Source organism: Rhinoderma darwinii, chromosome 3 (assembly GCF_050947455.1).
Source record: "Rhinoderma darwinii isolate aRhiDar2 chromosome 3, aRhiDar2.hap1, whole genome shotgun sequence".
NCBI lineage: Eukaryota > Metazoa > Chordata > Amphibia > Anura > Rhinodermatidae > Rhinoderma > Rhinoderma darwinii.
This window is the reverse complement of record NC_134689.1, coordinates 247,520,154-247,546,013: the sequence shown is the minus strand read 5'-3', so window position 1 is coordinate 247,546,013 and position 25,860 is coordinate 247,520,154. Positions and strand designations below refer to the sequence as shown.

The 25,860-nt window shown below is 43.3% G+C and overlaps 1 protein-coding gene across 1 annotated transcript in view; it reads right to left on the bottom strand.

Moving 5' to 3' along the window:
• ALPK3 (alpha kinase 3) overlaps window positions 1-25,860 on the bottom strand; it is a 99,744-nt gene that overhangs the window by 29,094 nt on the left and 44,790 nt on the right. The window contains exons 7-9 of the mRNA XM_075857653.1: window positions 23,376-25,401; window positions 13,678-13,825; window positions 1,959-2,086 (exon numbers count right to left, since the gene is read on the bottom strand). Of these exons, the coding sequence (XP_075713768.1) occupies window positions 1,959-2,086; window positions 13,678-13,825; window positions 23,376-25,401 (2,302 nt within the window). The remainder of the gene's footprint in view (window positions 1-1,958; window positions 2,087-13,677; window positions 13,826-23,375; window positions 25,402-25,860) is intronic.

The following is a 25,860-nucleotide window of genomic DNA, read 5'->3' as shown; positions in this document are numbered from 1 at the left end:
ATTCACCAAAGATTTATCGACATGCTGGTATATTGAATCATATTGTATATTTGGTCAAAATCGATTGTTTTTGCCCATGCAGCCATTTATGTTGTGTTAAATACCCATTACTACACTGATTGGCTGCACTCCCCACAGTTATGGAAGAGGACAGCGAAGCTGAAATTTAAAATAACATACAATGCCTTCCAGACATGTTTCGTCGGCAAGCAGCATCGTCAGGGTTCCTTCTGAACCCTGCTTACCAGCCAAATATCCAATATAGTGTGAGTCGATTATCTGATCCTTTAGTTTCAGTAGGAATTACACAACAATACTATTGAAAACATTAGTGAGACAGAGACCCTGTGTTTTTAATGCATTTAACCCTCTGCAAATACACACATAAAATATGATTCACACAATTTACTATTATTTCTTATAATAAAAGTTATGTTTTAACTAATACTGATAGGTTACATAAGAGGTTACTGGTCCCTAGGAACATCTTTTGCTTTGTTTTCACTCCGTTTTCACTGCTCCAGAGTTTAATGGCAACATGCTTTCCATCACTCTAGCCGATTTGTGCGTGGTTACCTTAAGGCCTTTTTACACCGGCCGATAATTGACCAGTGCAACGAGCGCCGTTCAAGGAAACATCGTTGATCGGCGCTCGTTTGCTCCTGCCACACAGAGCTATGGATGGGATGAGCGGTCGTTACTCCGACCGCTCGTCCCCATACATTATTATCATGATATCAACATATGTCTCAACAGGAAAGTGGTTATCAGGGTTAGACCGCCAGCAAGTGCGGATTCAGGCCTCCCTACTGTGGAAATAGAAACTCCAAACTAACTATGGAAAACACTGAGAACAAAGGAGTCATAAACTATTGGGATAAATTTGCCAATGGCATGGAAAAATAAACTTTATTAGGACAATACAAATTACATACAATTTAAAATTAGACTACAAAATCCAAGACCTGTACACCTCCCAAGTGGCATAAACGAACACAGAGGAAATACCTCTTATAAATGCAGCTCCGGGAAGAAGGAGGTCGTTATACCAAATAAGCTAGGGCTCAAGCAACACATAATAAATTCAATGTGATTGAATATCAATAAAGGCAACACAACGCCAGAATATGAAATGTAAATGAAATTGTGTCATACATTCATCCAGACTCATAGTAGCATTATAAGTAAATGGTTATATGCTGGACTCAAAAATTGACAACGGATTGTTTACATAAGCCCACATCAAGCAAGACATATCTTCCCAGTAAGTAAAGCCATAAGAGGAAAGGCAGGTAGAAGAGGTATAAGGTAAAACCTATAGTGCTACTAACCCATATAGTTCCTGTGGTTCAGTGACTTCCCGAGTACGGAGGGACCCCTCCGTACTCGGGAAGTCACTGAACCACAGGAACTATTCTATAAACGCTTTTCTGCCCGATAATCGCTCAGTGTAAAACCCCCTTTAGACTTGTGTGTAACCTGAGACCATTTCATGAAGTTCCTGATGCACAGTTCTTGTGCTGATGTCACTTCCATAGGGACCTTGGATCTCTGTAGGGACTAATGCAATATTTATGCACTTCAGCGGTCGGTAATTCCGCTGTGTGTTTGCGTGGTCTACCGCTTTGAGACTGAGCTGTTGTTACTCCTACACACGTCCACTTCACAATAATAGCACTTACAGTTGACCGTGCCATGTTTAAAGCCCTATACTACTACAAATGTTTGTCTATGGAGATAGTATGGCTGTGTGCTTGATTTTATGTACCTGTTTGCAATGGGTGTGGCTGAAACACCTTAACAATTTGGATGGGTGTCCACATTCTCTTGCCAATATAGTGTATTAGAAGTTAGTTTTTCGCATATTTAAAATGAAGTTGGATTGGATCTTTACATTAAGTTTGAAATGCATACAAAATAATAGAATAAAATTGATAGAACAAAGAAAAATAACTCACTCTCTGCGCTTAGCAGGCAGTCTGTTGAATCTGATCCATATTCATTCTCTATGGTGCACTGATAGACACCACAGTCCTTCACCGATGCTTGTACAATGGCAAGTGCTACCTGTCCTTCATCTCCAGAGCTAGAGAAATTAAAAAAATGTGAGATTAAACTAATTATGTATGTGTGTGAAAATGCATGAAGGGCACTGCCCTACTTGTCATACTAAACGATTTTTGACCTTTAAAAAAACTAAAGAAAAGTCAGAAGCATATGGAGTTATGATAATTCCTCAATGCATTTACTCTTTTACTCACTTTTTTTTTTTTTTTAGAGTATACTAATCCTCCCCTCCTCTACACGGTTGTCAAAGTACCAGCGGCCTGTTTATCCTCCAATTCAGTGCTTCCCATATTGGGTGACTTTGAATGCCAGGCATCCGTGGTGAGGTCCCTGGGGTGCTGCAGATAGGTTAGCATGGTTCCTCAGTGGGGTTTAGTTGCTTAGGGGTTTACTAGTCTTAAGAAGTTTGGAAATGACTGCACTAAGAAGTAAAATTTTTTTAAAGTTGTATATGGCTTCTATTCAAATTAATTAGAGCATATGCAATTAAAAACAGGTAATGTCAGAATCCTGATTAAATTAAGCGGCCACTGAGATTTCAACAGCTGAGCAGAGAAGGGGATCCTCTAAGCTGCAATCGGTTTGGCGCTGGCTAGGTTTGACTGCAGAGTTTCAGGAAACTTGCCAATCCTCACCCTTAACCTCCACAAAGAGGTATGGACTTTCCCTGTCGGATTCTTAGGTCACGGACCCCAGAACTGTCACCAATTTCCGCTGGTTGCGCAGAAGCGTAGAACTTGTAGCTCTTACACTGCTGGTGGTGCTCAAGACCAGAACATCAGACAAGCGCTATCACATGGGTGAAGCACACATCAATACTGACAGAAAACGAAAGGCAAAAATGACTCACCAGTGGATGAGCCGAACTGAACACTGAAGGCAGGAGAAGATAGAGACGATGCATAAACAGAGTGGATGGCTGCTGAATAGCATGCTAGCAGTTAATAGACGAATAGACAGTGAACAAGGGTTTAAAGCACTCACTGACCCTATATGAATCATATCCCACTTCAGGTAAAGACAACAGCTTGACAGCAGACCAAACGCACAGGAAAGGAAAACAAACCAGTGGAACTACTGATCCCAGGATACACATTAAACCACTATAAAAAAACTGGAACTCGTAGGGGACCAATGGGTCTCACAGTACAAACAAACAGTTAGATAGACAGACAGACAAGGAACAAAGTCAGAAACAAGAATCTGGAAAAGAGTTAGAACATGACAGAAACAGTATGATCAGCACCTGGGTAAGCCAGGTTTGAAGTACATATAGGCCTAGAAAGGTACTAATCAACAAGGCAAATATGACCAAATCCAGATTCAGACCAAAGGCATTGCCTAGCAGCGCCCAAACACAGAGATTACAGAATCACTGATTAGCAGCAGTCCTTCTGCTAATCGTAACAGGAGAAAAGTCAGGAACGTAGCCTGGGTCTACAACGGAATAGCAGTCAGGATACAGCAAGCCATATGAAAAAATTGAACAATAGTCAGCAGACAAGCCAGAAGTCAATACCAGGAGTAAAATCGCAAGAACCAGGCAACAAATCCAAGAGACGAGACAGAAACATAATCCAGGAACATGGCCAAGGTCAGGGTCAGAATCAGGAACAGAGTCAATATACAAAAACAAGTAGCCAGGCAAGGATGTACTTAAATATGCAGGCAGAGCCATGGCAGTCTGGTCCCCCATTGAATCGTGGGCCAGGCCTGACGTCATCAACGGGAGCTAGTTGCCCTGGAATCCGACCAGAGCGAAGAGGAGAGCCTTGACTGGATCTAACATGGCTGCGGCTGAACACGGGATAAGAGGAGGAAGGGTCCAGTTGCCTAGCAAGCTGTTCTCCAGTGCTCATTTCTAGAGCTAGGTGAGGTGAGTAACAGTAGCCCCTCCTAGTGCCCCTCCCTGAAGGGGTTTCAAAAGTCATGAGGGAATACTTTAGGTTAAAGTTTTTTATGAGCTGTTGAGCATAAACCTCCTTCTTGGGAATCCGGGTTTTCCCTTCAGGATCATATCCCTTCCAATAAATTAAATAATAGAGTTTCTACGAGCCTTTTTACAATCCAGAATTTGCTTAACCTCAAAATCTTCTGGGGATTTGAAAACAATGATGACCAGAGGGTGCTGTAGACAGATATGGAAACTATTGGGAATACGGAGAGAAGGCAGCAGCTTTAGGCGAAAGGTAACTTGATTAATCAGCATCAGTATCTGAAATGGCCCAATTAAAATTGGAGAAAGCTTATAAAATGGAACTCTTTATCGGATATTCTTCTTGGACAGCCAATGCCCATCCCCAAAAACAAATTTAGGACCCGGGCATTGGTACTTATCAGCACTCTTCTTGGCCATGACAGCCGCAGCCACTAAATTCTTGCGGACCTATGTCCAGATGTCATAACTATTTCTACAAACATCCACAATAGCTGGTACCTGAGGCTGTGTCAAGATCGGAAAAGGAATACAACTGTAGCTCATCTCAAATGGATATTTTCCGGATAACTCAGAGACATGATTGTTGTGGGCAAACTCAGTCCACAGTAGCAACTCTGACCAGTTATTTTGATGAGCATTACTCTAGGTTCCAAGATATTGCTCAAGAACCTGGTTGATCTATTCCATTTGACCATTACTCTGAGAATGGTATTCAGTGAAAAAGTACAGGGAAATGTTCTTTGTCTTACACAGTGCCCACCAGACTTTGAAGACAAACACCACTCTCCAATCAAAGACCACTGGGAGCTAAAAGATCATGGAGGCAAAAAATGTCCTAGAAGAATATCTGAACCAACCTGGGAACTGAGGTTAAACCAGAGAAGCGTTCTACTGTAAAACTACCCAGATAGTAGTAAATCCCTGAGCATGAGGAATATTGAGCTCTCGGTCCAAGGTTTGCTTGGAATGGGCAAGGGCTGAAGGAGACCTTGATGGTTTGCCTTGATGGTTTGAATTGAGCACAGGTAGCACAGGAAGCAACAAACATTTTAACTTCTTGTACCGCAAGGGTAATTCACAGGTGTGTTTGATTTATGAGGTCCCAACAACAGTGAAGAATTAGCACAATATTACACATTCTGGAGGAGATCAGGAGGTACAAAGGAACGTTCACTAAAATGGATTTCAGTAGAAATATTGTTAGCAGCCAGAATACTGTTTTGGTCAATAATATATCCACATGAAGGAAATCAGATGGATCAAAGTCCCTAGAAGGAGCATCAACTCTGCGATTCTTGCCAGCTGGACGATAAATCATAAGCAAGACAAAACGTGAAAAGAAGAGTGTACTGTGTGGATTGAATCTTCTAGCAGACTGGAAATACTCCAAATTTTTTTGTGAATGAAAATAGTGATTAGAAATTTTACACCCTCCAAAAGATGACGCCATTCCTGTAGAGCAAGTTTTACTTCCGGCAATTCTCGGTCTCCGATGGAATAGTTTTTCACGCCAGAAGAGAACTTCTTGGAGCAAAAGCCACATGGAATGTATTTCTTACCCTTGGATTGTTAGAAGAGAACCACTCTAAATTCAATTGAGGAAGCATCGACCTCCAAGAAGAATGGCCTATTAGCATCAGCATGATGGAGAACCGGAGAGAAGAGTTGCATGTCTTGAGATAGTAGAAGACTTGAACTGCAGAAGCTGGTCAATCCCAGTTATCAGCCCGCTCTCTGGTTAGGGCAGTGATAACAACAATACAGTGCAAAGCACAGAAATCTTTGGAGAGCCTTGAGACCCACAGGTTGAACACAATTTTGAATAGCAGAAACCTTGACAGAACGGATGAGAGCACGATCATTTCTCAGATCTTGGGACTAGATTAAGTAGTTGTATATACTGTGTTCCAAATTATTATGCAAAAGTTATTTTTCGCTGATTTACCTAAATAGTTGATGCAAATGACAGTCAGTATAATCTTTAAGCCATCAACCGTTGGAGTATAATGCAAATTTTATTGAACAAATCTCCTAATGATAACAGATTTTTTTTAGAAGTAAAAAACTCAAAATGCACTGTTTCAAATTATTATGCACAACAGAGATCAAAACATTTTAAAGGTTGTAAAGAGAACTAAAATGGTAATTTGTTGAATTTGCAGCATCAGGAGGTCATATTTACAGAAATCAAAAGCTCTTTCAATAAAAAAAAACTTAACAGGCCAAGTTACATGTTAACATAGGACCCCTTCTTTGATATCACCTTCACAATTCTTGCATCCATTGAATTTGTGAGTATTTGGACAGTTTCTGCTTGAATATCTTTGCAGGATATCAGAATAGCCTCCCAGAGCTTCTGTTTTGATGTGAACTGCCTCCCACCCTCATTGATATTTTGCTTGAGGATGCTCCAAAGGTTCTCAATAGGGTTGAGGTCAGGGGAACATGGGGGCCACACCATGAGTTTCTCTCCTTTTATGCCCATAACAGCCAATGACACAGAGGTATTCTTTGCAGCATGAGATGGTGCATTGTCATGCATGAAGATAATTTTGCTACGGAAGGCACGGTTCTTCTTTTTGTACCACGGAAGAAAGTGGTCATTCATAAACTCTACGTACATTGCATAGGTCATTGTCTCACCGTCAGGGACCCTAAAGGGGCTTACCAGCTCTCTGCCCATGATTCCAGCCCAAAACATGACTCTGCCACCTCCTTGCTGACGTCGCAGCCTTGTTGGGACATGGTGGCCATTCACCAACCATCCACTACTCCATCCATCTGGGCCATCCAGGGTGGCACGGCACTCATCAGTAAACCACATGGTTTGAAAATTAGTCTTCATGTATTTCTGAGCCCACTGCAACCGTTTCTGCTTGTGAGCATTGTTTAGGGGTGGCCGAATAATAGCTTTATGCACACTTGCAAACCTCTGGAGGATCCTACATCTTGAGGTTCGTGGGACTCCAGAGGCACCAGCGGCTTCAAATACCTGTTTGCTGCTTTGCAATGGCATTTTAGCAGCTGCTCTCCTAATCCTATTAATTTGTCTGGCAGAAACCTTCCTCATTATGCCTTTATCTAAGCGAACCCGTCTGTGCTCTGAATCAGCCACAAATCTTTTGACAGTACGATGATCACGCTTACGTTTTCTTGAAATATCCAATGTTTCCATACCTTGTCCAAGGTATTGCACTATTTCACGCTTTTCGGCAGCAGGGAGATCCTTTTTCTTTCCCATATTGCTTGAAACCTGTGTCCTGCTTAATAATGTGGAACGTCCTTCTTAAGTAGTTTTCCTTTGATTGGGCACACCTGGCAAACTAATTATCACAGGTGTCTGAGATTGATTACAATGATCCAAAGAGCCCTAAGACACAATACCATCCATGAGTTTAATTGAAAAACTAATAATTAAATGTTTATGACACTTAAAGCCAATGTGCATAATAATTTGGAACATGGTGTAGGTAGACCAGGACATACTGATTGAGAACATCCTTAAAGATATCATTAACAAAATGTCATTAACAAATTGTTGAAAAGGAAGAGGGCATTGCAGGGACCGAATGGCATCACCACGTATTTATAGTGCCCTTCTTGGGCAGTGAAGGCAGTTTTCCACTTGTCTCCCTCCTTAATACAAAACAAGCTATAGGCCACCCACAGGTCCAACTTGGTAAAATAACAAGCTGACTGCTTGATGCAGTCGAACAATTCAGAGATCAATGGTAGTGGGTATCTGTTCTTCAATTTATCAAATGCATGTGTTGTACCAGCGGTCACTGACCGCCGGCAGGTCCGACTTACCAGCAGCCACGACCACAGTCACTTTCTTCATGCTGTCGTCTCCCTCCCCAGAGACGCCGGCACACGTGGCTGCAATTCCCCACTGTCTCTTGTAGGGTGTGCGCGCACACTCGTTCCCAGGCTTAAAGGGCCAGAGCGCATACTAGTGTAAAAGTTCCCTACCAATCCCTATGCATCCTGGACTTTAAAAAGGACTCTGTGCTTCCTCTCCTTGCCTGAACGTTGTTTTGTCTGCCCATGTTAGTCTTTGCAAATGGTCTCTTAGTTGTATCCTGTATCCAGTGTTCCTGTTTCCTGTATCCCGTATCCAATAATTGTGTTTGTTCCAGTACGTAATTTAGTGTCGGAGTCGAGAGTGTAATCTGTGCCTAGCATCATCTGTGCCAAAGCATCTGCTACGCCAAAGTATCATCTGTGCTAAAGCATCTGCTACGCCAAAGTATCATCTGTGCCAAAGCATCTGCTACGCCAAGTGTCTACTACACTAGTGTCTGTCAGAACTTCTATCCAGGTACTCTTGTTCTAAAGACTATCAATGACTTTAGTTTGGCCAGCTGCTACTCCGCTACGGTGGAGCGGCCCAGTGGGTTCACATACCGCATAGCCGTAACAGCATAGTCTAAGCGTCCAATCCTTCTTCTTGATGAAGATAAATCCAGTTATGGCAGACTAAGAAGATTCACAAATAAAGCTTTTCTCCAAATTCTTTTTGATATAGACTGACATCGCCTCAGTCTCTGCCCTTTTAGAAAATACATCTGCAAGGTCCTGGTATTGCAATGGCAGCTCGGATAGAAGAGCAGCAGACCAGAACAGTAATTCCAGGTTACGATTTAGACCAGGAAGGCAATGATGGAAACAGGAAGATCTCCAGCAAGCAATTTGGTCAGATGTCCAGTCGATGGTAGGAGAGTGTAGTCTGAGCCAGTGTAATCCCAGGAGCAGCAAATAGACCTTTGAAGGACATGAAGGACCCTCACTTGAATGACATGAAGGACCTCAATTGAAGCTGCACTAGAACATTTGAAGAAAGACATGTCCTTGAAAGGCTATGCACACTTTTGAAGATAAAATCAGCAAATGAAAGCTAGTCTTGTGTGTCTCTGGCACACAGGATCCAGCTAATAACAATCACATCTAAGTTGATCAATTTAGGCTGTGTTCACATCACCGTTGTGAGAGGGTTCCGTTGTTTTGACAGAATCAATAGTACAGTCAGAGGTGTCAGAGATCACGTAGGCCTTGGAGTTCTCCAGGTGCGAAGGACAAACAGGAGATGACCTTCTTGTCCACAGGAGAGGCATAGGCCTAGAGTCAGACAGCGTCTTCGTTCCTTTGCTGACAACGCTGTACGACCCACTTGCATGGGCTCATCTGGAGTTTCTAGACGACGGAAACATTGAGTACATTCCTATTTTTGCAAACTCTCCTGGAACCGAATTTTCACTCTAGTAGCCAGGGAAATCAGATAATCCAGGGCAGAAAAAAGGTCTCGACCCACTAGTTCATCTTTGATATGGTCCTGCAAACTTTGATAGAATGCCGCAACCAGAGCTTTATTGTCCCAGGCTATTCAGAAGCCAGGATACAATTTTTTTTTAAAGCATATTGGCCAACTGTAGATGCAACTTGCTTGAGGCGAAGAAGAACTGAATCAGTAGAGAAAAAAAAGGCCAGGTTAATCAAAGACTCTCCGAAAGAAAGTAAAAAAAGGAAATAGGGAGGACAACATTGGATGACCAAGTTTCCAAAGGGGGGTAGCCCAAGCCAGAGTTTCTCCAGCAAACAAGGAAATTATATACACCTTTACTCCATCTAAGTGGAACTGTTCAGTACAATGTTCGAAACATATGGTGCACTGGTTGAGGAAACCACGACAGTCCTTAGTTATCCTATTAAACCAGGGGAAGAGCAGGTACATGCAGAAGAAGCCGGCAGCACGCTCTACCGCCAGTCCATCCTAGAAGTTGAAACGGTAATATGTAATTTAGAAAAACAATTATTGTGCACACTCCTGCACCATAATCGTTTTTTTGTATATAATGTTAGTATAACTGGAGGTACTCTTTAACAGAAATAATGGCAATCAAATTCTTAAAATAATTTAATATCGTTGAATCTAAACTTCACTGCATACTAAACACTGTGTACTGAGAAATATAATTACCATCAATTATGCCACAATCAATGGAAATTCCGGAATGGGTGAGAAAAAGATATTGAAATATTTAAATGTAAACGTGCACAAAGTAATCTAAGCATCTGGGACTCTAATAAGTCACATGGAGAGTCTTTATCTGCAAATGGAAGGTACTTTAAAGAGGCTCTGTCACCAGATTTTGCAGCCCCTATCTGCTATTGCAGCAGATAGGCGCTGCAATGTAGATTACAGTAACGTTTTTATTTTTAAAAAACTAGCATTTTTGGCCAAGTTATGACCATTTTTGTAGTTATGCAAATGAGGCTTGCAAAAGTCCAAGTGGGTGTGTTTAACAGTAAAAGTCCAAGTGGGCGTGTATTATGTGCGTACATCGGGGCATGTTTACTACTTTTACTAGCTGGGCGTTCTGACGAGAAGTATCATCCACTTCTCTTCAGAACGCCCAGCTTCTGCCAGATCACGCTGTGACGTCACTCACAGGTCCTACATCGTGTCAGACGAGCGAGGACACATCGGCACCAGAGGCTACAGATGATTCTGCAGCAGCATCAGCGTTTGCAGGTAAGTAGCTACATCGACTTACCTGCTAACGCCGATGCTGCTGCAGAATCAACTGAAGCCTCTGGTGCCGATGTGTCCTCGCTCGTCTGACACGATGTAGGACCTGTGAGTGACGTCACAGCGTGATCTGGCAGAAGCTGGGCGTTCTGAAGAGAAGTGGATGAGCGCCCAGCTAGTAAAAGTGTTAAACATGCCCCGATGTACACACATAATACACGCCCACTTGGACTTTTACTGTTAAACACACCCACTTGGACTTTTGCAAGCCTCATTTGCATAACTACAAAAATGGTCATAACTTGGCCAAAAATGCTAGTTTTTTAAAAATAAAAACGTTACTGTAATCTACATTGCAGCGCCTATCTGCTGCAATAGCAGATAGGGGTTGCAAAATCTGGTGACAGAGCCTCTTTAAACAGTAGTGAATCTTTCCAAGAATAGCCAGACTATTTTAAAATGACTCGTCCCCAGGGGTGCAGTGACAAATCATTCAGGATTTACAAAGCAACCAAAAGGAACATCCACAGACCTGAAAGCCATGGTAGCCTCAGATATGATTAGTATTCATGACTCCAAAGAAAAAAATAAACTTGCAAAAATGGCACGGGAATGTGGAGAGGTAGAAACAACTGCAATCCAAGATTAATATTAATGCTCCTCAGAAAAATTAGCAAAAAACACCTGGATCATCCCCAAGGTCTGTGTAACACATAGGCTGGGCTCACACGACCTATTTTCAGACGTAAACGAGGCGTATTATACCTCGTTTTGCGTCTGAAAATACGGCTACAATACGTCGGCAAACATCTGCCCATTCATTTGAATGGGTTTGCCGACGTACTGTGCCGACGACCTGTCAGTTACGCGTCGTCGTTTGACAGCTGTGTCTGGGTTCACACGACCTATTTTCAGACGTAAACGAGGCGTATAATGCCTCGTTTTACGTCTGAAAATATGGCTACAATACGTCGGCAAACATCTGCCCATTCATTTGAATGGGTTTGCCGATGTACTGTGCCGACGACCTGTCAGTTACACGTCGTCGTTTGACAGCTGTCAAACGACGACGCGTAAATTGACTGCCTCGGCAAAGAAGTGCAGGACACTTCTTTGCAACGTAATTTGAGCCGTTCTTCATTGCATTCAATGAAGAGCAGCTCAAGATTACGAGCGTCAAAGGCGCCTCGCATAATGCGAGGAGGAGCTTTTACGTCTGAAACGACGCAGCTGTTTTCTCCTGAAAACAGTCTGTCTTTTCAGATGTAAAAGACAGTTCTCGTGTGCACATACCCATAGAGTATGGGGCATGTCATATAAGCACTGACACAGCAGAGGTAGGTAATGTCACAAGAAGAGAGCACAGGGGAAAAATCAAGTCTTGATGATAATTTATCTATATGCTGTGTTTGTTTATATGTACTGTATATATATATACAGTGAAGGAAATAAGTATTTGATCCCTTCCTGATTTTGTAAGTTTGCCCACTGTCAAAGTCATGAACAGTCTAGAATTTTTAGGCTAGGTTAATTTTACCAGTGAGAGATAGATTATATAAAAAGAAAAAAAAGAAAATCACGTAGTCAAAATTATATATATTTATTTGCATTGTGCACAGAGAAATAAGTATTTGATCCCCTACCAACCATTAAGAGATTAGTCTCCTCCAGACCAGTTACACGCTCCAAATCAACTTGGTGGCTGCATTAAAGACAGCTGTCTTAAATGGTCACCTGTATAAAAGACTCCTGTCCACAGACTCAATTAATCAGTCTGACTCTAACCTCTACAACATGGGCAAGACCAAAGAGCTTTCTAAGGATGTCAGGGACAAGATCATAGACCTGCACAAGGCTGGAATGGGCTACAAACCCATAAGTAAGAAGCTGGGTGAGAAGGAGACAACTGTTGGTGCAATAGTAAGAAAATGGAAGACATACAAAATGACTGTCAATCGACATCTATCTGGGGCTCCATGCAAAATCTCACCTCGTGGGGTATCCTTGATCCTGAGGAAGGTGAGAGCTCAGCAGAAAACTACACGGGGGGAACTTGTTAATGATCTCAAGGCAGCTGGGACCACAGTCACCAAGAAAACCATTGGTAACATATTACGCCGTAATGGATTAAAATCCTGCAGTGCCCGCAAGGTCCCCCTGCTCAAGAAGGCACATGTACAGGCCCGTCTGAAGTTTGCAAATGAACATCTGGATGATTCTGAGAGTGATTGGGAGAAGGTGCTGTGGTCAGATGAGACTAAAATTGAGCTCTTTGGCATTAACTCAACTCGCCGTGTTTGGAGGAAGAGAAATGCTGCCTATGACCCAAAGAACACCGTCCCCACTGTCAAGCATGGAGGTGGAAACATTATGTTTTGGGGGTGTTTCTCTGCTAAGGGCACAAGACTACTTCACCGCATCAATGGGAGAATGGATGGAGCCATGTACCGTAAAATCCTGAGTGACAACCTCCTTCCCTTCACCAGGACATAAAAAATGGCTCATGGCTGGGTCTTCCAGCACGACAATGACCCGAAACATACAGCCAAGGCAACAAAGGAGTGGCTCAAAAAGAAGCACATTAAGGTCATGGAGTGGCCTAGCCAGTCTCCAGACCTCAATCCCATCGAAAACTTATGGAGGGAGCTGAAGATCCAAGTTGCCAAGCGACAGCCTCGAAATCTTAATGATTTACAGATGATCTGCAAAGAGGAGTGGGCAAAAATGGCATCTAACATGTGTGCAAACCTCATCATCAACTACAAAAAATGTCTCACTGCTGTGCTTGCCAACAAGGGTTTTGCCACCAAGTATTAAGTCTTGTTTGCCAAAGGGATCAAATACTTATTTCTCTGTGCACAATGCAAATAAATATATATAATTTTGACTATGTGATTTTCTGTTTTTTTTTTATATAATCTATCTCTCACTGGTAAAATTAACCTAGCCTAAAAATTCTAGACTGTTCATGTCTTTGACAGTGGGCAAACTTACAAAATCAGCAAGGGATCAAATACTTATTTCCTTCACTGTATATATATATATAAGAAATTACCGGTAATACATTTATAACGTGCCATGGAAGATAAAAATGGTATATAAATAATAATAAGACAAAAAATAATAGGATAATAATCATTACCTTCTTTTTATCTTTGTCATCTGAATTTCATCTTTGTACCATGTTATGTTTGAGTCACTTAAAATATTGAAGAACTGGCACCAGAGTTTTAAATTCCCAGAAGCATCAGAAAATTGTTCTGCTCGGATCTTCCGGATTACCTGTGGAGCTTAAAGAAGAGTATTGAAAAGTTTCAGAGGACTCTTGGAATTTGTTGAAACAACATAATAAAGCTGTGTTTATATATGCGTTGGTGATGTCGTGATTGCAAGTGCCACAGAGGCGATTCCTTTATGTTTAACTGCTCCTTACTGAATGCTCTCCAGTCCCTCTTCTCTCCTCTTCTCTAGTCGCAGCATTCAGGCAGCATGCTGGCAGCATTCAGTGAGGAGAGCCCGGAGCACTTAAACATCAAGGGGCCGCTTCTGGACCACTTGCAACCGCGGCGACGGGGTCATAGTCGATTTCTTGGTAATGCAACTTGCGTCGGGTATCATTATACTGCCCTACCCCTTCTTTATATAGTACTGTCAGCAGTTTTGAGGGCTCAAAACTGATGACAGATTCCATTTAAGTGTATGGCGTCTCCAGTGACTTTTTCAGCGCTCCTCATAGAAATAAACATGTACACTCATCATATTTCATAAAATTCTGGTTGGACTTTCCTGCTACTGTATTTCCACCCTTCCGGTGAGTGAATGATTGGTTTATTTACACCAATAACTCTTGTCCCTTTTTATAACCATTACATATATAGTATGTGGTTTAGGGCAATGCACTGTGTTGGAATATTGTTGTCTTTGTTTTGGATGTCAGAAGATACTGGTCTACAGAATACACCCCTTGTGATCGGGTATTGTAACGTCTATGGCCACGGTCCGTCGTTCTGCAGTTAACCTCGCCGTGGGCATGGACATCTTACCTCTCTGCAGTGTCGTCTCCCTGTGAGGTGCCGGCACTCACTTCCGGACTTCAAGTGTCTTCGGCGGGCGCCCCTGCCCGCGCGTGCACGGTCTTAAAGGGCCAGTGCGCGCATTTTTGCAGGAAGTCTGCAATCTAGCCCAGGATGCCCTAGGCTATAAAAAGGGCTCTGCCCTCTTGCTCCTTGCCAGAGCGTTGTTTGTTACCCATAGTTTGTCGTGCTAACGGTCTCCCAGTGTCTTCCAGTTTCCCAGTGTACCTTGTTCCTGTATTCCGTATTCTGTTTCCGTGCTACCCAGTTCTAGTGCCGTGCTGTGCTGTTGCCGTGCTGTGCTACAGTCTCGCTTGATTTGCTATGCCTCATCTGACGTCTTCCCGCCGCCTGGTCCTGGAGGTGCCTGTCTCGTTACTGCCTACGATTGCCTCAGGTACCCTCGCTGAACTATTTGAACTCTGTACTTACCTGTTTGGACAGCTGCCATCCCGTACGGCCCAGTGGGTCCACACCCCGCATCGTGACAGTACGCTCTGGCCATGTACTCCGCTGGTCAATTCAAGGGCTTGGCACCCTCCCAAGCCATGCAGGCGGACCTGCTGGATCTCCGAGCTAGGCAGGATCAGCTCCCTGTGAACTGGCCGCTCGAGATCTGCCTCCTGCCTTGGACGACTTGATTCTACTTGCCACTCGGGTAGACATAAGGCTGAGGGAGAGATCTCACGAGGTTCGTCAGGAGCGTTGTCTCCCTAGACTGGCGCCCAACTTTCAGCAACCCCTCTTGCCTGCTTCTATTGCTTTGCCCGAGATCCCGATGCAAGTAGACCGACTAAAATTATCGGTCCAGGAGAAACAGCGCAGGCGCACCTCTGGATTTTGCTTATATTGCGGCCTCGCTGGCCATGTTGTGCGTCTGTGCCCTCACAAGCCAAAAAATCCCAGCGCCTAGGTTTGGTTGGAGAGACAACCCTGGGCGTCAACACATTGAATCAAGAACTCTCTTCCAAACTATTCATTCCTGTAACCATCATTGCTGACGAGAGGCCCCATCAGGTCTCTGCTTATCTGGACTCCGGCTCTGCAGCCAACTTCATCTGCCAGGATCTTGTGGATCTCCTTCAGTTGCCTACTATCCCGCTTGAAAGGCCGTTGATCGTTGCCTCGATGGATGGACTGCCATTGCCTGACCCAGTTGTGTCCGTAACCAAGCCATTGAGACTCCAAGTGGGAGCCTTTTATGCTGAACGCACCTCCCTGTTCGTTCTGTACAAGGCCGTCAACCCCATGCTGCTGGGTTTGCTTTGGCTCCGTCTGCACGCCCCCGTCCTGAATTGAAACTCTGGAGAGGTCCTCCAGTGGGGCCTGAAGTGTCTTGACCGCTGTCTGGGCCATGTCCATCGCCACATTCTGCCCCTCTTCAGTCATTGACAGGGTTGCCTTCTTGTTTCTCCATGTTCTCCAATGTCTTCAACAAAAAGGAGGCTGAGACCTTGCCGCCATACCGGGCATATGACTGTCCGATCGCCCTGGTTCCTGAATCATCTCCTCCTCATGGTAGAGTGTACCCTCTCTCCTTGCCAGAGACCCAGTCCATGTCGGCCTACATTAAGGAGAACCAGGAGAGGGGTTTCATTTGTAAATCCTCATCTCCGGCCGGAGCTGGGTTCTTCTTTGTTAAAAAGAAATATGGATCGCTACGACCTTGCATTGACTACCGAGGCATAAACCAGATCACGGTGAAGAACAGGTACCCCCTGCCTTTGATTTCTGAACTGTTTGATTGCATACGGGGGCAACATTTTTTTCTAAACAGGACCTGCGAGGGGCCTACAATCTGATTAGGATTCGTCGAGGTGACGAATGGAAGAGCCTTTAATACTCGTGATGGGCTCTACGAATACTTAGTTATGCCCTTCGGCCTGTGTAACGCCCCCGCAGTATTTCAAGAATTTGTCAATGAAATTTTTCGTGATCTCCTTTATGTTTGTGTTGTGGTGTATCTCGATGACATTTTGAATTTTTCCCCAGATCCAGTAACTCATCAAAGTCATGTTCGCCAGGTGTTGCTCCGTCTAAGAGAGAATCGCCTTTATGCCAAGTTGGAGAAGTATGTATTTGAGAAGAAGTCTCAATCCTTCCTGGGCTATATTATCTCTGATCAGGGCCTCAAGATGGACCCCCAGAAGGTAAAGGCTGTCCTGGAGTGGCCACGCCCCCAAGGCTTAAGGGCCATACAACGCTTCCTAGGATTCGCCAACTTCTACCGACTGTTCATCCCCAACTTCTCATCTTTGACTGCTCTTATCTCCACCCTCACTAAGAAGGGTATGAATGCCAAAATGTGTACTCTGGAGGCTGAAGCCGCATTTGAATCCTTAAAAAAAAGCCTTCACGTCTGCCTCCATTCTGCACCATCCTGATGTATCCCCACAGTTTTCGTTAGAGGTGGACGCTTCCTCGGTTGGTGCTGGTGCACTGTTGTTCCAGAGAAGATCGAAAGGCAAGGCTATGGTATGTGGCTATTACTTCATGCTGTTTTCTTCCGCAGAGCGCAACTACTCGATTGGGGATCGGGAGTTACTGGCCATCAAGCTGGCTCTGCAGGAGCGGAGACATCTTCTGGAAGGCGCAGTCCACCATATCCTGATCTTCACAGATCACAAGAATTTGACCTACCTACAGACGGCCCAGCGGTTGAATCCTTTTCAAGCTAGGTGGTCATTGTTCTTTGCTCGGTTCCGGTTCGAACTCCACTACCGACCTGCCGACAAGAATGTGAGGGCAGACGCCTTGTCTAGATCTTTTGAAACCGAGGACGCCATGGAATCTCCACAGAATATTATTGACCCATCCTGCATCTTCTCTGTGAATCCCCTGCAAGTTAGAGACATTCCTCCGGGTAGGACTTTTGTACGTCTGGCTGACCGAGGAAGAAATCTTCACTGGGGTCACAGTTCTAAGCTGGCAGTCACGCGGGTGCTCGTAAGACCGAAGATCTAATCACCCGTCAGTTCTGGTGGCCCACGCTACCCAAAGACATTATGGACTTTGTCTCCTCATGCACGGTATGCGCAGCAAAAAAGTTGCTCACTCCAGACCTGCTGGCCTGCTCCAACCACTGCCTGTGCCCGTTGCCCCCTGGCAACATGTCGCTATGGACTTTGTCACGGATCTTCCTTCTTCTGCGAGTTGCAGTGTGATCTGGGTGGTGGTGGATCGATATTCCAAGATGGCTCATTTCATTCCCTTGACCGGCCTGCCGTCTACTACACCATTGGCTGACCTCTTCATACAACCCATCTTCCGTCTGTATGGCTTGCCCCTGCATATTGTCTAGGACCGAGGGTTCCAGTTCACCTTGAAGTTTTGGAGAGCACTCTGCGGCCTCCTCGTGTAAAATTGGACTTCTCTTCAGCCTATCATCCCCAGTCTAATGGGCAAGTCGAGAGAGTTAACCAGATAATGGAGAACTAATAATAATAATAATCTTTATTTATATAGCACCAACATATTACGCAAGCGCTTTACAATTTAGAGGGAACATGAAACAAACAATATCAGACATTACATAGTGACAAAGTTAATTTACAATTCAAAACTTTAAGACCCTGCTCACAAGAGCTTACAATCTATGAGGAAATAAAGGAGACACAAAGTGTAACAGTGTTTGTTCTTACATTAGTCCAGCCATTTTTATACACATGGGGTGGTAACATAAAGCTGCATGAGCCGGTCACCAGCCAGTATCCGTGTATGACGGACATGAAGAGAAGGAGTGTTACGGAATCTTATTCTGATGACTAATCTAAAAGGAGGGCCATGGAAAGGAGTCAGATTATGGAATGTTATAGGCCTCTCTAAATAGATGTGTTTTCAGGGCACGTTTAAAACTGTGGATATTGGGAATTAATCTGATTGTCTGGGGTAGCATATTCCAGAGGACTGGTGCAGCACGAGAAAAATCTTGGAGACGGGAGTGGGAGGTTCGGATTATGGAGGATTTTAATCTAAGGTCGTTGGCAGAACGTAGAGCCCGAGTAGGGTTGTAGACAGAGATGAGGGAGGAGATGTAAGGAGGTGCAGCACTGTGGAGAGCTTTGTGGGTGAGAGTAATAAGTTTTAATTTTATTCTGAAGGGGATGGGCAACCAGTGCAGTGACTGGCACAGGGTAGAGGCGTTGGTGTAGCGGTTGGTCATAAATATGAGCCTGGCTGCTGTATTGAGGATAGATTGGAGAGGGGAGAGTTTGGTGAGGGTAAGACCGACTAGTAATGAGTTACAGTAGTCAAGACGAGAGTGAATCAGAGCAACAATGAGAGTTTTGGCGGTTTTCTCCCTAACAAAAGAGCGGATTCTGGAGATGTTTTTGAGGTGAAAATGACAGGAGCGTGAAAGTGATTGAATGTGAGGAGTAAAGGAAAGATCTGAGTCAAAAATAACCCCGAGACAGCGGGCGTGCTGCTTAGGAGTTATGATAGTGCCACACACAGAGATGGAGACATCAGGTTTAGGGAGGTTAGTAGATGGTGGGAACACAAGGAGCTCAGTTTTAGAAAGATTCAGTTTCAGATAGAGAGAGGACATGATGTTAGAGACAGCGGACAGACAATCACTGGTGTTTTGTATTAGAGCAGGGGTGATGTCACGGGAAGAGGCATATAATTGGGTGTCATCAGCATAGAGATGGTACTGGAAGCTAAATCTGCTGATGGTTTGTCCAATAGGAGCTGTGTAGAGGGAAAAGAGGAGTGGACCTAGGACTGATCCCTGAGGAACCCCGATAGCAAGGGGAAGAGGAGAAGAAGTGGAACCAGCAAATGACACACTGAACGAGTGGTCAGAGAGATAGGAGGAAAACCAGGATAGAGCAGCGTGAGGCCAATAGAGTGGAGCATGTTAAGTAGGAGTTTGTGGTCTACAGTGTCAAAGGCTGCAGAGAGATCCAGAAGGATCAGTAGAGAGTATTTGCCGTTAGATTTAGCCGCCAAGGGATCATTTGAGACTTTAGTAAGGGCAGTTTCTGTGGAGTGTAGAGTGCGGAAACCAGATTGTAAGGGATCTAGAATGGCGTTAGCAGAGAGATAGCGGATAAAGCGAGAGTAGACCAAGCGTTCCAGGAGTTTGGAGTTGAAGGGCAGATTAGAGACTGGTCGGAAGTTAGCAGCGCTGGATGGGTCAAGAGTTGGTTTTTTCAGTAATGGGTTTATAATGGCATGTTTAAAAGAGGAGGGAAAGATACCATAGGAAAGAGAGAGGTTAGATATTTTAGTCAGGTGACCAGTGACAGCTGGGGAGAGGGACTGGAGGAGGTGTGAGGGGATAGGATCACTAGGACAGGTAGTAGGATGAGAAGAAGAGAGGAGCCTGGAGACTTCTTCTTCTGTTATTGGGTCAAATGCTAAGAGTGAACTATCTACGTCACTTTGTTTCCAGGCGCCATGATGATTGGGTGCAGTTGCTCCCGTGGGCAGAGTTCTCTTATAACAACCACACCAGTGAGTCGACCACTTCCAGTCCATTCTTCATCGTCTACAGCCAGCATCCTCGTATACCTCTTCCTGTTTCTACTATGTCCCATGTTCCTGCAGCTGACTCGACCTTCAGGGACTTTCTACGGATTTGGCAATAGACCCAATCTTCTAACCTGTTGGCGGTAGACCGCATGAAGAGAAAGGCAGTTACAAGAAGACGGGCGCTTCCGCAGTTCCTTCCAGGGACTAAAGTCTGGTTGTCTTCTAGGAATATCCGGCCGAAGTGCCGTCGTGCAAATTTGCCCCTATGTTCATCGGACCCTTCGAAATCCTGCTACATATCAACCCGTTATCCTACAAGCTGCGGCTCCCCCTACCCTCAGGATTCCTAACTCCTTCCACGACTCCCTGCTGAAACCCGTGGTCCTGAACCGCTACTCCAGGACTCCTAGTTCCACAGTGGTCCCTGGCGGCTCATCGGGGACTTTCGAAGTAAAAGAGATTCTGGCTACCAATAAGGTGGGAGGAAGGACATTTTATTTAGTGGATTGGAGGGGTTTCGGTCCGGAAGAGAAGTCTTGGGAGCCAGAGGAGAACATCGATGCTCCTGTCCTCGTGAGGCAGTTTCTCTCCCGCTCTGGTCCCAAGAAGAGGGGGCGTAAGAGGGGGGATACTGTAACGTCTATGGCCACGGTCCGTCGTTCTGCCGTTAATCTCCATGGCCGTGGCCGTGGACATTCTACCTCTCTGCAGCGTCGTCCTCCTGTGAGGCGTCAGCACTCACTTCCGGACTTCGAGTGTTTCCGGCGGCACACATGGTCTTAAAGGGCCAGTGCGTGCATTTTTGCAGGAGGTCTGCAATCTAGCCCAGGATGCCCTGGCTATAAAAAGGGCTCTGCCCTCTTGCACCTTGCCAGAGCGTTGTTTGTTACCCATAGTTTGTCATGCTAACGGTCTCCCAGTGTCTTCCAGTTTCCCAGTGTACCTTGTTCCTGTATCCCGTATCCTGTTTCCATGCTACCAAGTTCTAGAGCCGTGCTGTGCTGTTGCCGTTCTGTGCTACAGTCTCGCTTGATTTGCTATGCCTCACCTGACGTCTTCCCGCCGCCTGGTCCTGGACGTGCCTGCCTCGTTACTCCCTATGATTGCCTCAGGTACCCTCGCTGAACTATTTGAACTCTGTACTTACCTGTTTGGCCAGCTGCCATCCCGCTACGTGGTACGGCCCAGTGGGTCCACACCCTGTATCGTGACAGGTTTATTGCAAAAAATAAAAAATTAATTTGTGCTACTAAGTTCACATTTGGTACAGTTATCAGGGTGAGTGGCTCCAATCCCCCGATGCCTAGTCATGTGATTATGTTCTATAGAAAACCGTAATCTAGCATTTCTAGAAATTAGGCAAAAAGGTCTTATATGCACATAGAGAATGCTCGGAACTGATAAATTCTAACAGCATAATAAGACTTCAGTGCCATGTAGGAGAAATATCTGCTAAATGTCCACAATGAATTTAGTTCCTGAAAATTATATACATGATCATTTATAACAGACAGGTAATTCACTACATTAAGAGAATGTCCTAAGTAGTGTGACTCAAAAAGAGCACGAGGGCAATAAATTCACTGAACACAAGTGTATTTACGTCATACGGCTAACACTCTAACTTCTCTTATTTCATCAGATGACCACTTCCCTCATTCCTACTCAGAATACTTTTAAAGCAAACACTAAGTAAATACATGATACAGACACTATTTGTTCTAGTTGTATAATTATGTTCTTCTATCTAGACCTTTACAGGTTATATCCTATGAAGAGCATTATATTATTTGTTATCCTGCGATTTAGTAAGGTTTTTTGCTGATAACATGAGTATTGAATACATAGTTTTTAACAAGCTATAGGTTATATCAACATTATTGTCCTTTTACAAGGCCCCCACATTGTCATTTCCTATTTTAAAGGCAGAACATGAGACAGGAGGGGTAACTGATTTTCAGACATTTGTGGGACAGAACATTAGTAATGATGTTATCAAACCTGTAGAGCAGTTTTTGTTTTTTTTGTACAAATAAGGTCCCTTAAAGCGACCCTCCGGTTCCAGGACAACATTTCACATATGATGGTGTATATGAAGTAATATCTGATGCCCTTACATTGTGCCCCTCTGCCGTGGATCTGCCATTTTAGGGTCCCCTCTCTGCTGTCCCAAAATGACCGCAATGCTTCTTAGACTACGAGTCTGAGACACATTGGCCAGAACTGCTCACGTGAGCAGTTCTGTCCAATCCATGAACAGAGGGAGTGTCTTAGACTCAGTCTGAGAAGCGCTGCGTTTTTGACAACACAAAGGGGACCCTAAAATGGCAGATCACGGCAGAGTGGGGCAACTGGAGGGCACCAGGTAATATTACTCCATAAGACAGGAGGGTCGCTTTAAGCAAACCATACACATTAGATTCCGGTTGGCATATGATGATTTTTTTTGCAGGTGATAGAGGATCGGTCATTTTCCATCATCCTGACTTGAGCTGCACTGGTATTTGTCAGCTGCTCACCACACTTTTTTTCCCCAGAGCTACACATGGATGTTTATTGGGATGATTTGGGGGATTAATGCCAGAATTTACTTTCAGCGCAACATTTTTATAGTCAGCTTAACGTCCATTTCTCTAATGTCCTGCATTCCAATAGTTTTATAAAATATCCAAGGTAGCATGCAGAGGAGTATGGAATTTTAGAAATTGAATCTCTTAAGCTTGGTAATAGAAATGGAATCATTGAATCTAATAATCCTACTCACTGTATTGAGCTGTTAACATTCATGTAGCAGTAAACAGAATTCACAGTTAGAATAGGATAGAATCTTTTTCCTTAATTAAAGTAACCCAGTCAGTCATACAGTTTTTAACAAAAAAAATATTCTTAAATCCTTTGGTTTCTTACATTATCACACCAGATGGTCCTGTGTTGTGTGTGCTTCACCTTTATAATTGGTTGAAGGCTAATTACTATTACTACTAAGGCCAGTCATATATTGAATATATTTGGTTTAGCCTGCTACCCCCCCCCCCCCCCACACACACACACACTGATCTGAGTTTTACAGAGAGAATTAAGCTACTGTCAGTTGGCAGAAAAGTTTGTCCTTTAATACCCACTATGAAGACTGTATATGAATAATTAATTTTAGTCTGAATGTCTAATTAGAGGACTTTATTTTGCAAATAAGTGTCTTAAAATATTAAAAACTTTAATGTACATTGCTACTGCAGATGACAAAGGAATAAAAGTAAACTCTTTACATATACTGTATTAATAAACTCACCTTTATACGGATCATTGACCTTTTTGATTTCTATAGGCTGTGTGTCAACTTTAGAAGTAAGACCCAAATCTTTTGATTCCTGGGAACTAGAATCAGTCTTCCCTTTATCTGTATCTTCTTCATATATCTTGGGAACTTCTAACATTGTAATTTTTCTGATTGTCCCAGGGGAACGTCTTTCAACGGTAGGAGATTGAGAAGCCAAAAGAGAATTATTCCTTCTAGACAATCCGGGAGACACATTGGGGCTCTCTTTTTTAGAAGGAGGTGTGAGGGAACCTGTAATTCCAGTCTCTTCATTATCAAGTTGTTTAGTTTTGTTGAGATATATTTTACGGCGTGCGCCAGAAGCCAGTTCCTCTGGTGTTGCTGAAGGAATCAAAGATAAATTTTCAGTAGACCGCCATTTGCGGCTGCTGTCTCTTTGAAGATCAGAAAGCATGTTACCAAGGGTTTTTTCAGCTGGTAGGTTACCAACAACTATAGAAGGCACAGTTAACGCAGCTGTAGGATCTATACCTGAAGCTATTTTGGCAGCTATTCTCCTTGATGTGGCAGGACTAAAACTGAGATCTTTCTTGCTCAAAATAGTCTTGTTTGGTATGGCTTTTGCACTCCGTCTAGGGGTGACCGGACTTTGCGGTGCACTCTCAACTTGAGGTATTATGTCTTCTTTTTTTGATATTTCAGTTAATCGTCTAGGAATGGTTGGACTTGTTTGAAAGGAATCCACATTCTGTACCATGTCTTCCTCTGAGGTTGGAGTAAGCTTACCTGATGTGGAACTGGAATGCATGCTTTCTATACTCTGTGGTGAGTTACTATCTTTATCACATTCATACATTTTTCTGGGGCTTGGTGGACTTAAGCTCATTAGAGGTGAATGCATTTCTTCAGGTGAGTCTAGCTGAGCATCACCCACATTTCTTTGACTTTTTTCATCTGTCTTATCTACATCTGCAGATTTTATGTGTAATAGCATTAGCAATGAATTCTTAAGAGTTGTAACCAAACTGTTATCTTGCTTTTCTTTCTGTTTAGATAGTTTATCATGTGTAACTTTGTTATTTTCTTTATTGGAAGGAGTGCAAATCTCACTGACAGGTACATCTGTTTCAGCTTTTGCCTCTTTTTGGTGTGTGCTTGTAGTTTCTGGTACCACTAATTCTTGACTGTTTTTGTTTTCTTTTTGCGGTATAATTTGAATGCTTTCTGCTTCATACACTCCCTCAGCCTGGAGTGTAGCCATTGGAGAAAGCATAGAAGCTGGGTCAACAGAACTTCCAATGTTACTTGCTACTCCAGACTCCAGAGCTTTTTTGACATCACGAAGAATAGTTGCTACAGACTGATCATTTTGATCACTTGGTAGCAACTGTGATGAACTATCCCCACAAAGATCAATATTTATGCCCTCATCAGTAATTTCTGAAATATTTACTTCTGTTTGCACATCTGATGCACTTGCTGTTTCACTGAAGGATATAACAGGTATGTCCTCTACAATTGATTTATCCACTTTTTCTACGGGTTCCTTCTTAACCTCTTCCTTCACATCCTCCAACATTTCAACCTCACTGGTGTGTGCAACATGTTCTTTCAAACTTTCGTCCGAAATCTCCTTGACCATAATTGAAACTTTTTCTCTTACTACATCTTTAATCTCCCTTGAAGCTTCTGTAGGGTCAGAAACTGTTTTAATAGTATCCATTTGTTTGTTGTCCTCTCTATGTCCATCCTTCACATTTAAACCTTCATCTAAACTACATTCCATGAAGGATAGTGATGACATATCCTCATTTGTTTGAGACTGTCCGTTTTTTTCAGTCTTATTTATTGTATCCAAATCTGGTATCACTTTTAATTCTGTGGACACCTCGGTCTCCACATACACTGGAATTGGTGAACTTGGACATTTCATTAAGCTGATCTCTTTCTCTGTGTTTTCTTGTACTTCTGTCTCTTCTTCATTGGTGTAAATTATTATTCGTTCATTGTTTTGTTCTCCATCTGAGAGTTTACTTATCTAAATGGAATGTATATAAATATGAATACCTAAAAAGCTACTATATATATATATATATGTCAAACATATGTCTCATGGGACTATACAGTCTATGGGTTAAGTCGCCAGCAAGTGCGGTTACATTTATTCGACTCCCCAGTAATGATAGAAACTCCAAATATCAGATAAAACACAAGAGAAAGAAAGAGTCAGAAACTATCAATAAATATAAATGCCAAATGGCATAGAAAAATATATATTTTATTGGACAATACAAGTAACACGATTAAAAATAGACTACAAATCAAAAAAGACTGTATATCTCCAAAAGTATGGGAGAGGAACATGGGTCATAAGGTAAAACAATACAAACAGCAGTTTATGTCAGTAGTTGTTAGTTTGTAGCAGTGGTTCTAAACAATTTGCAAACGATAGATACAGAAAAAGGAAAGGTTAATTTTAACCATACACAATAACGGT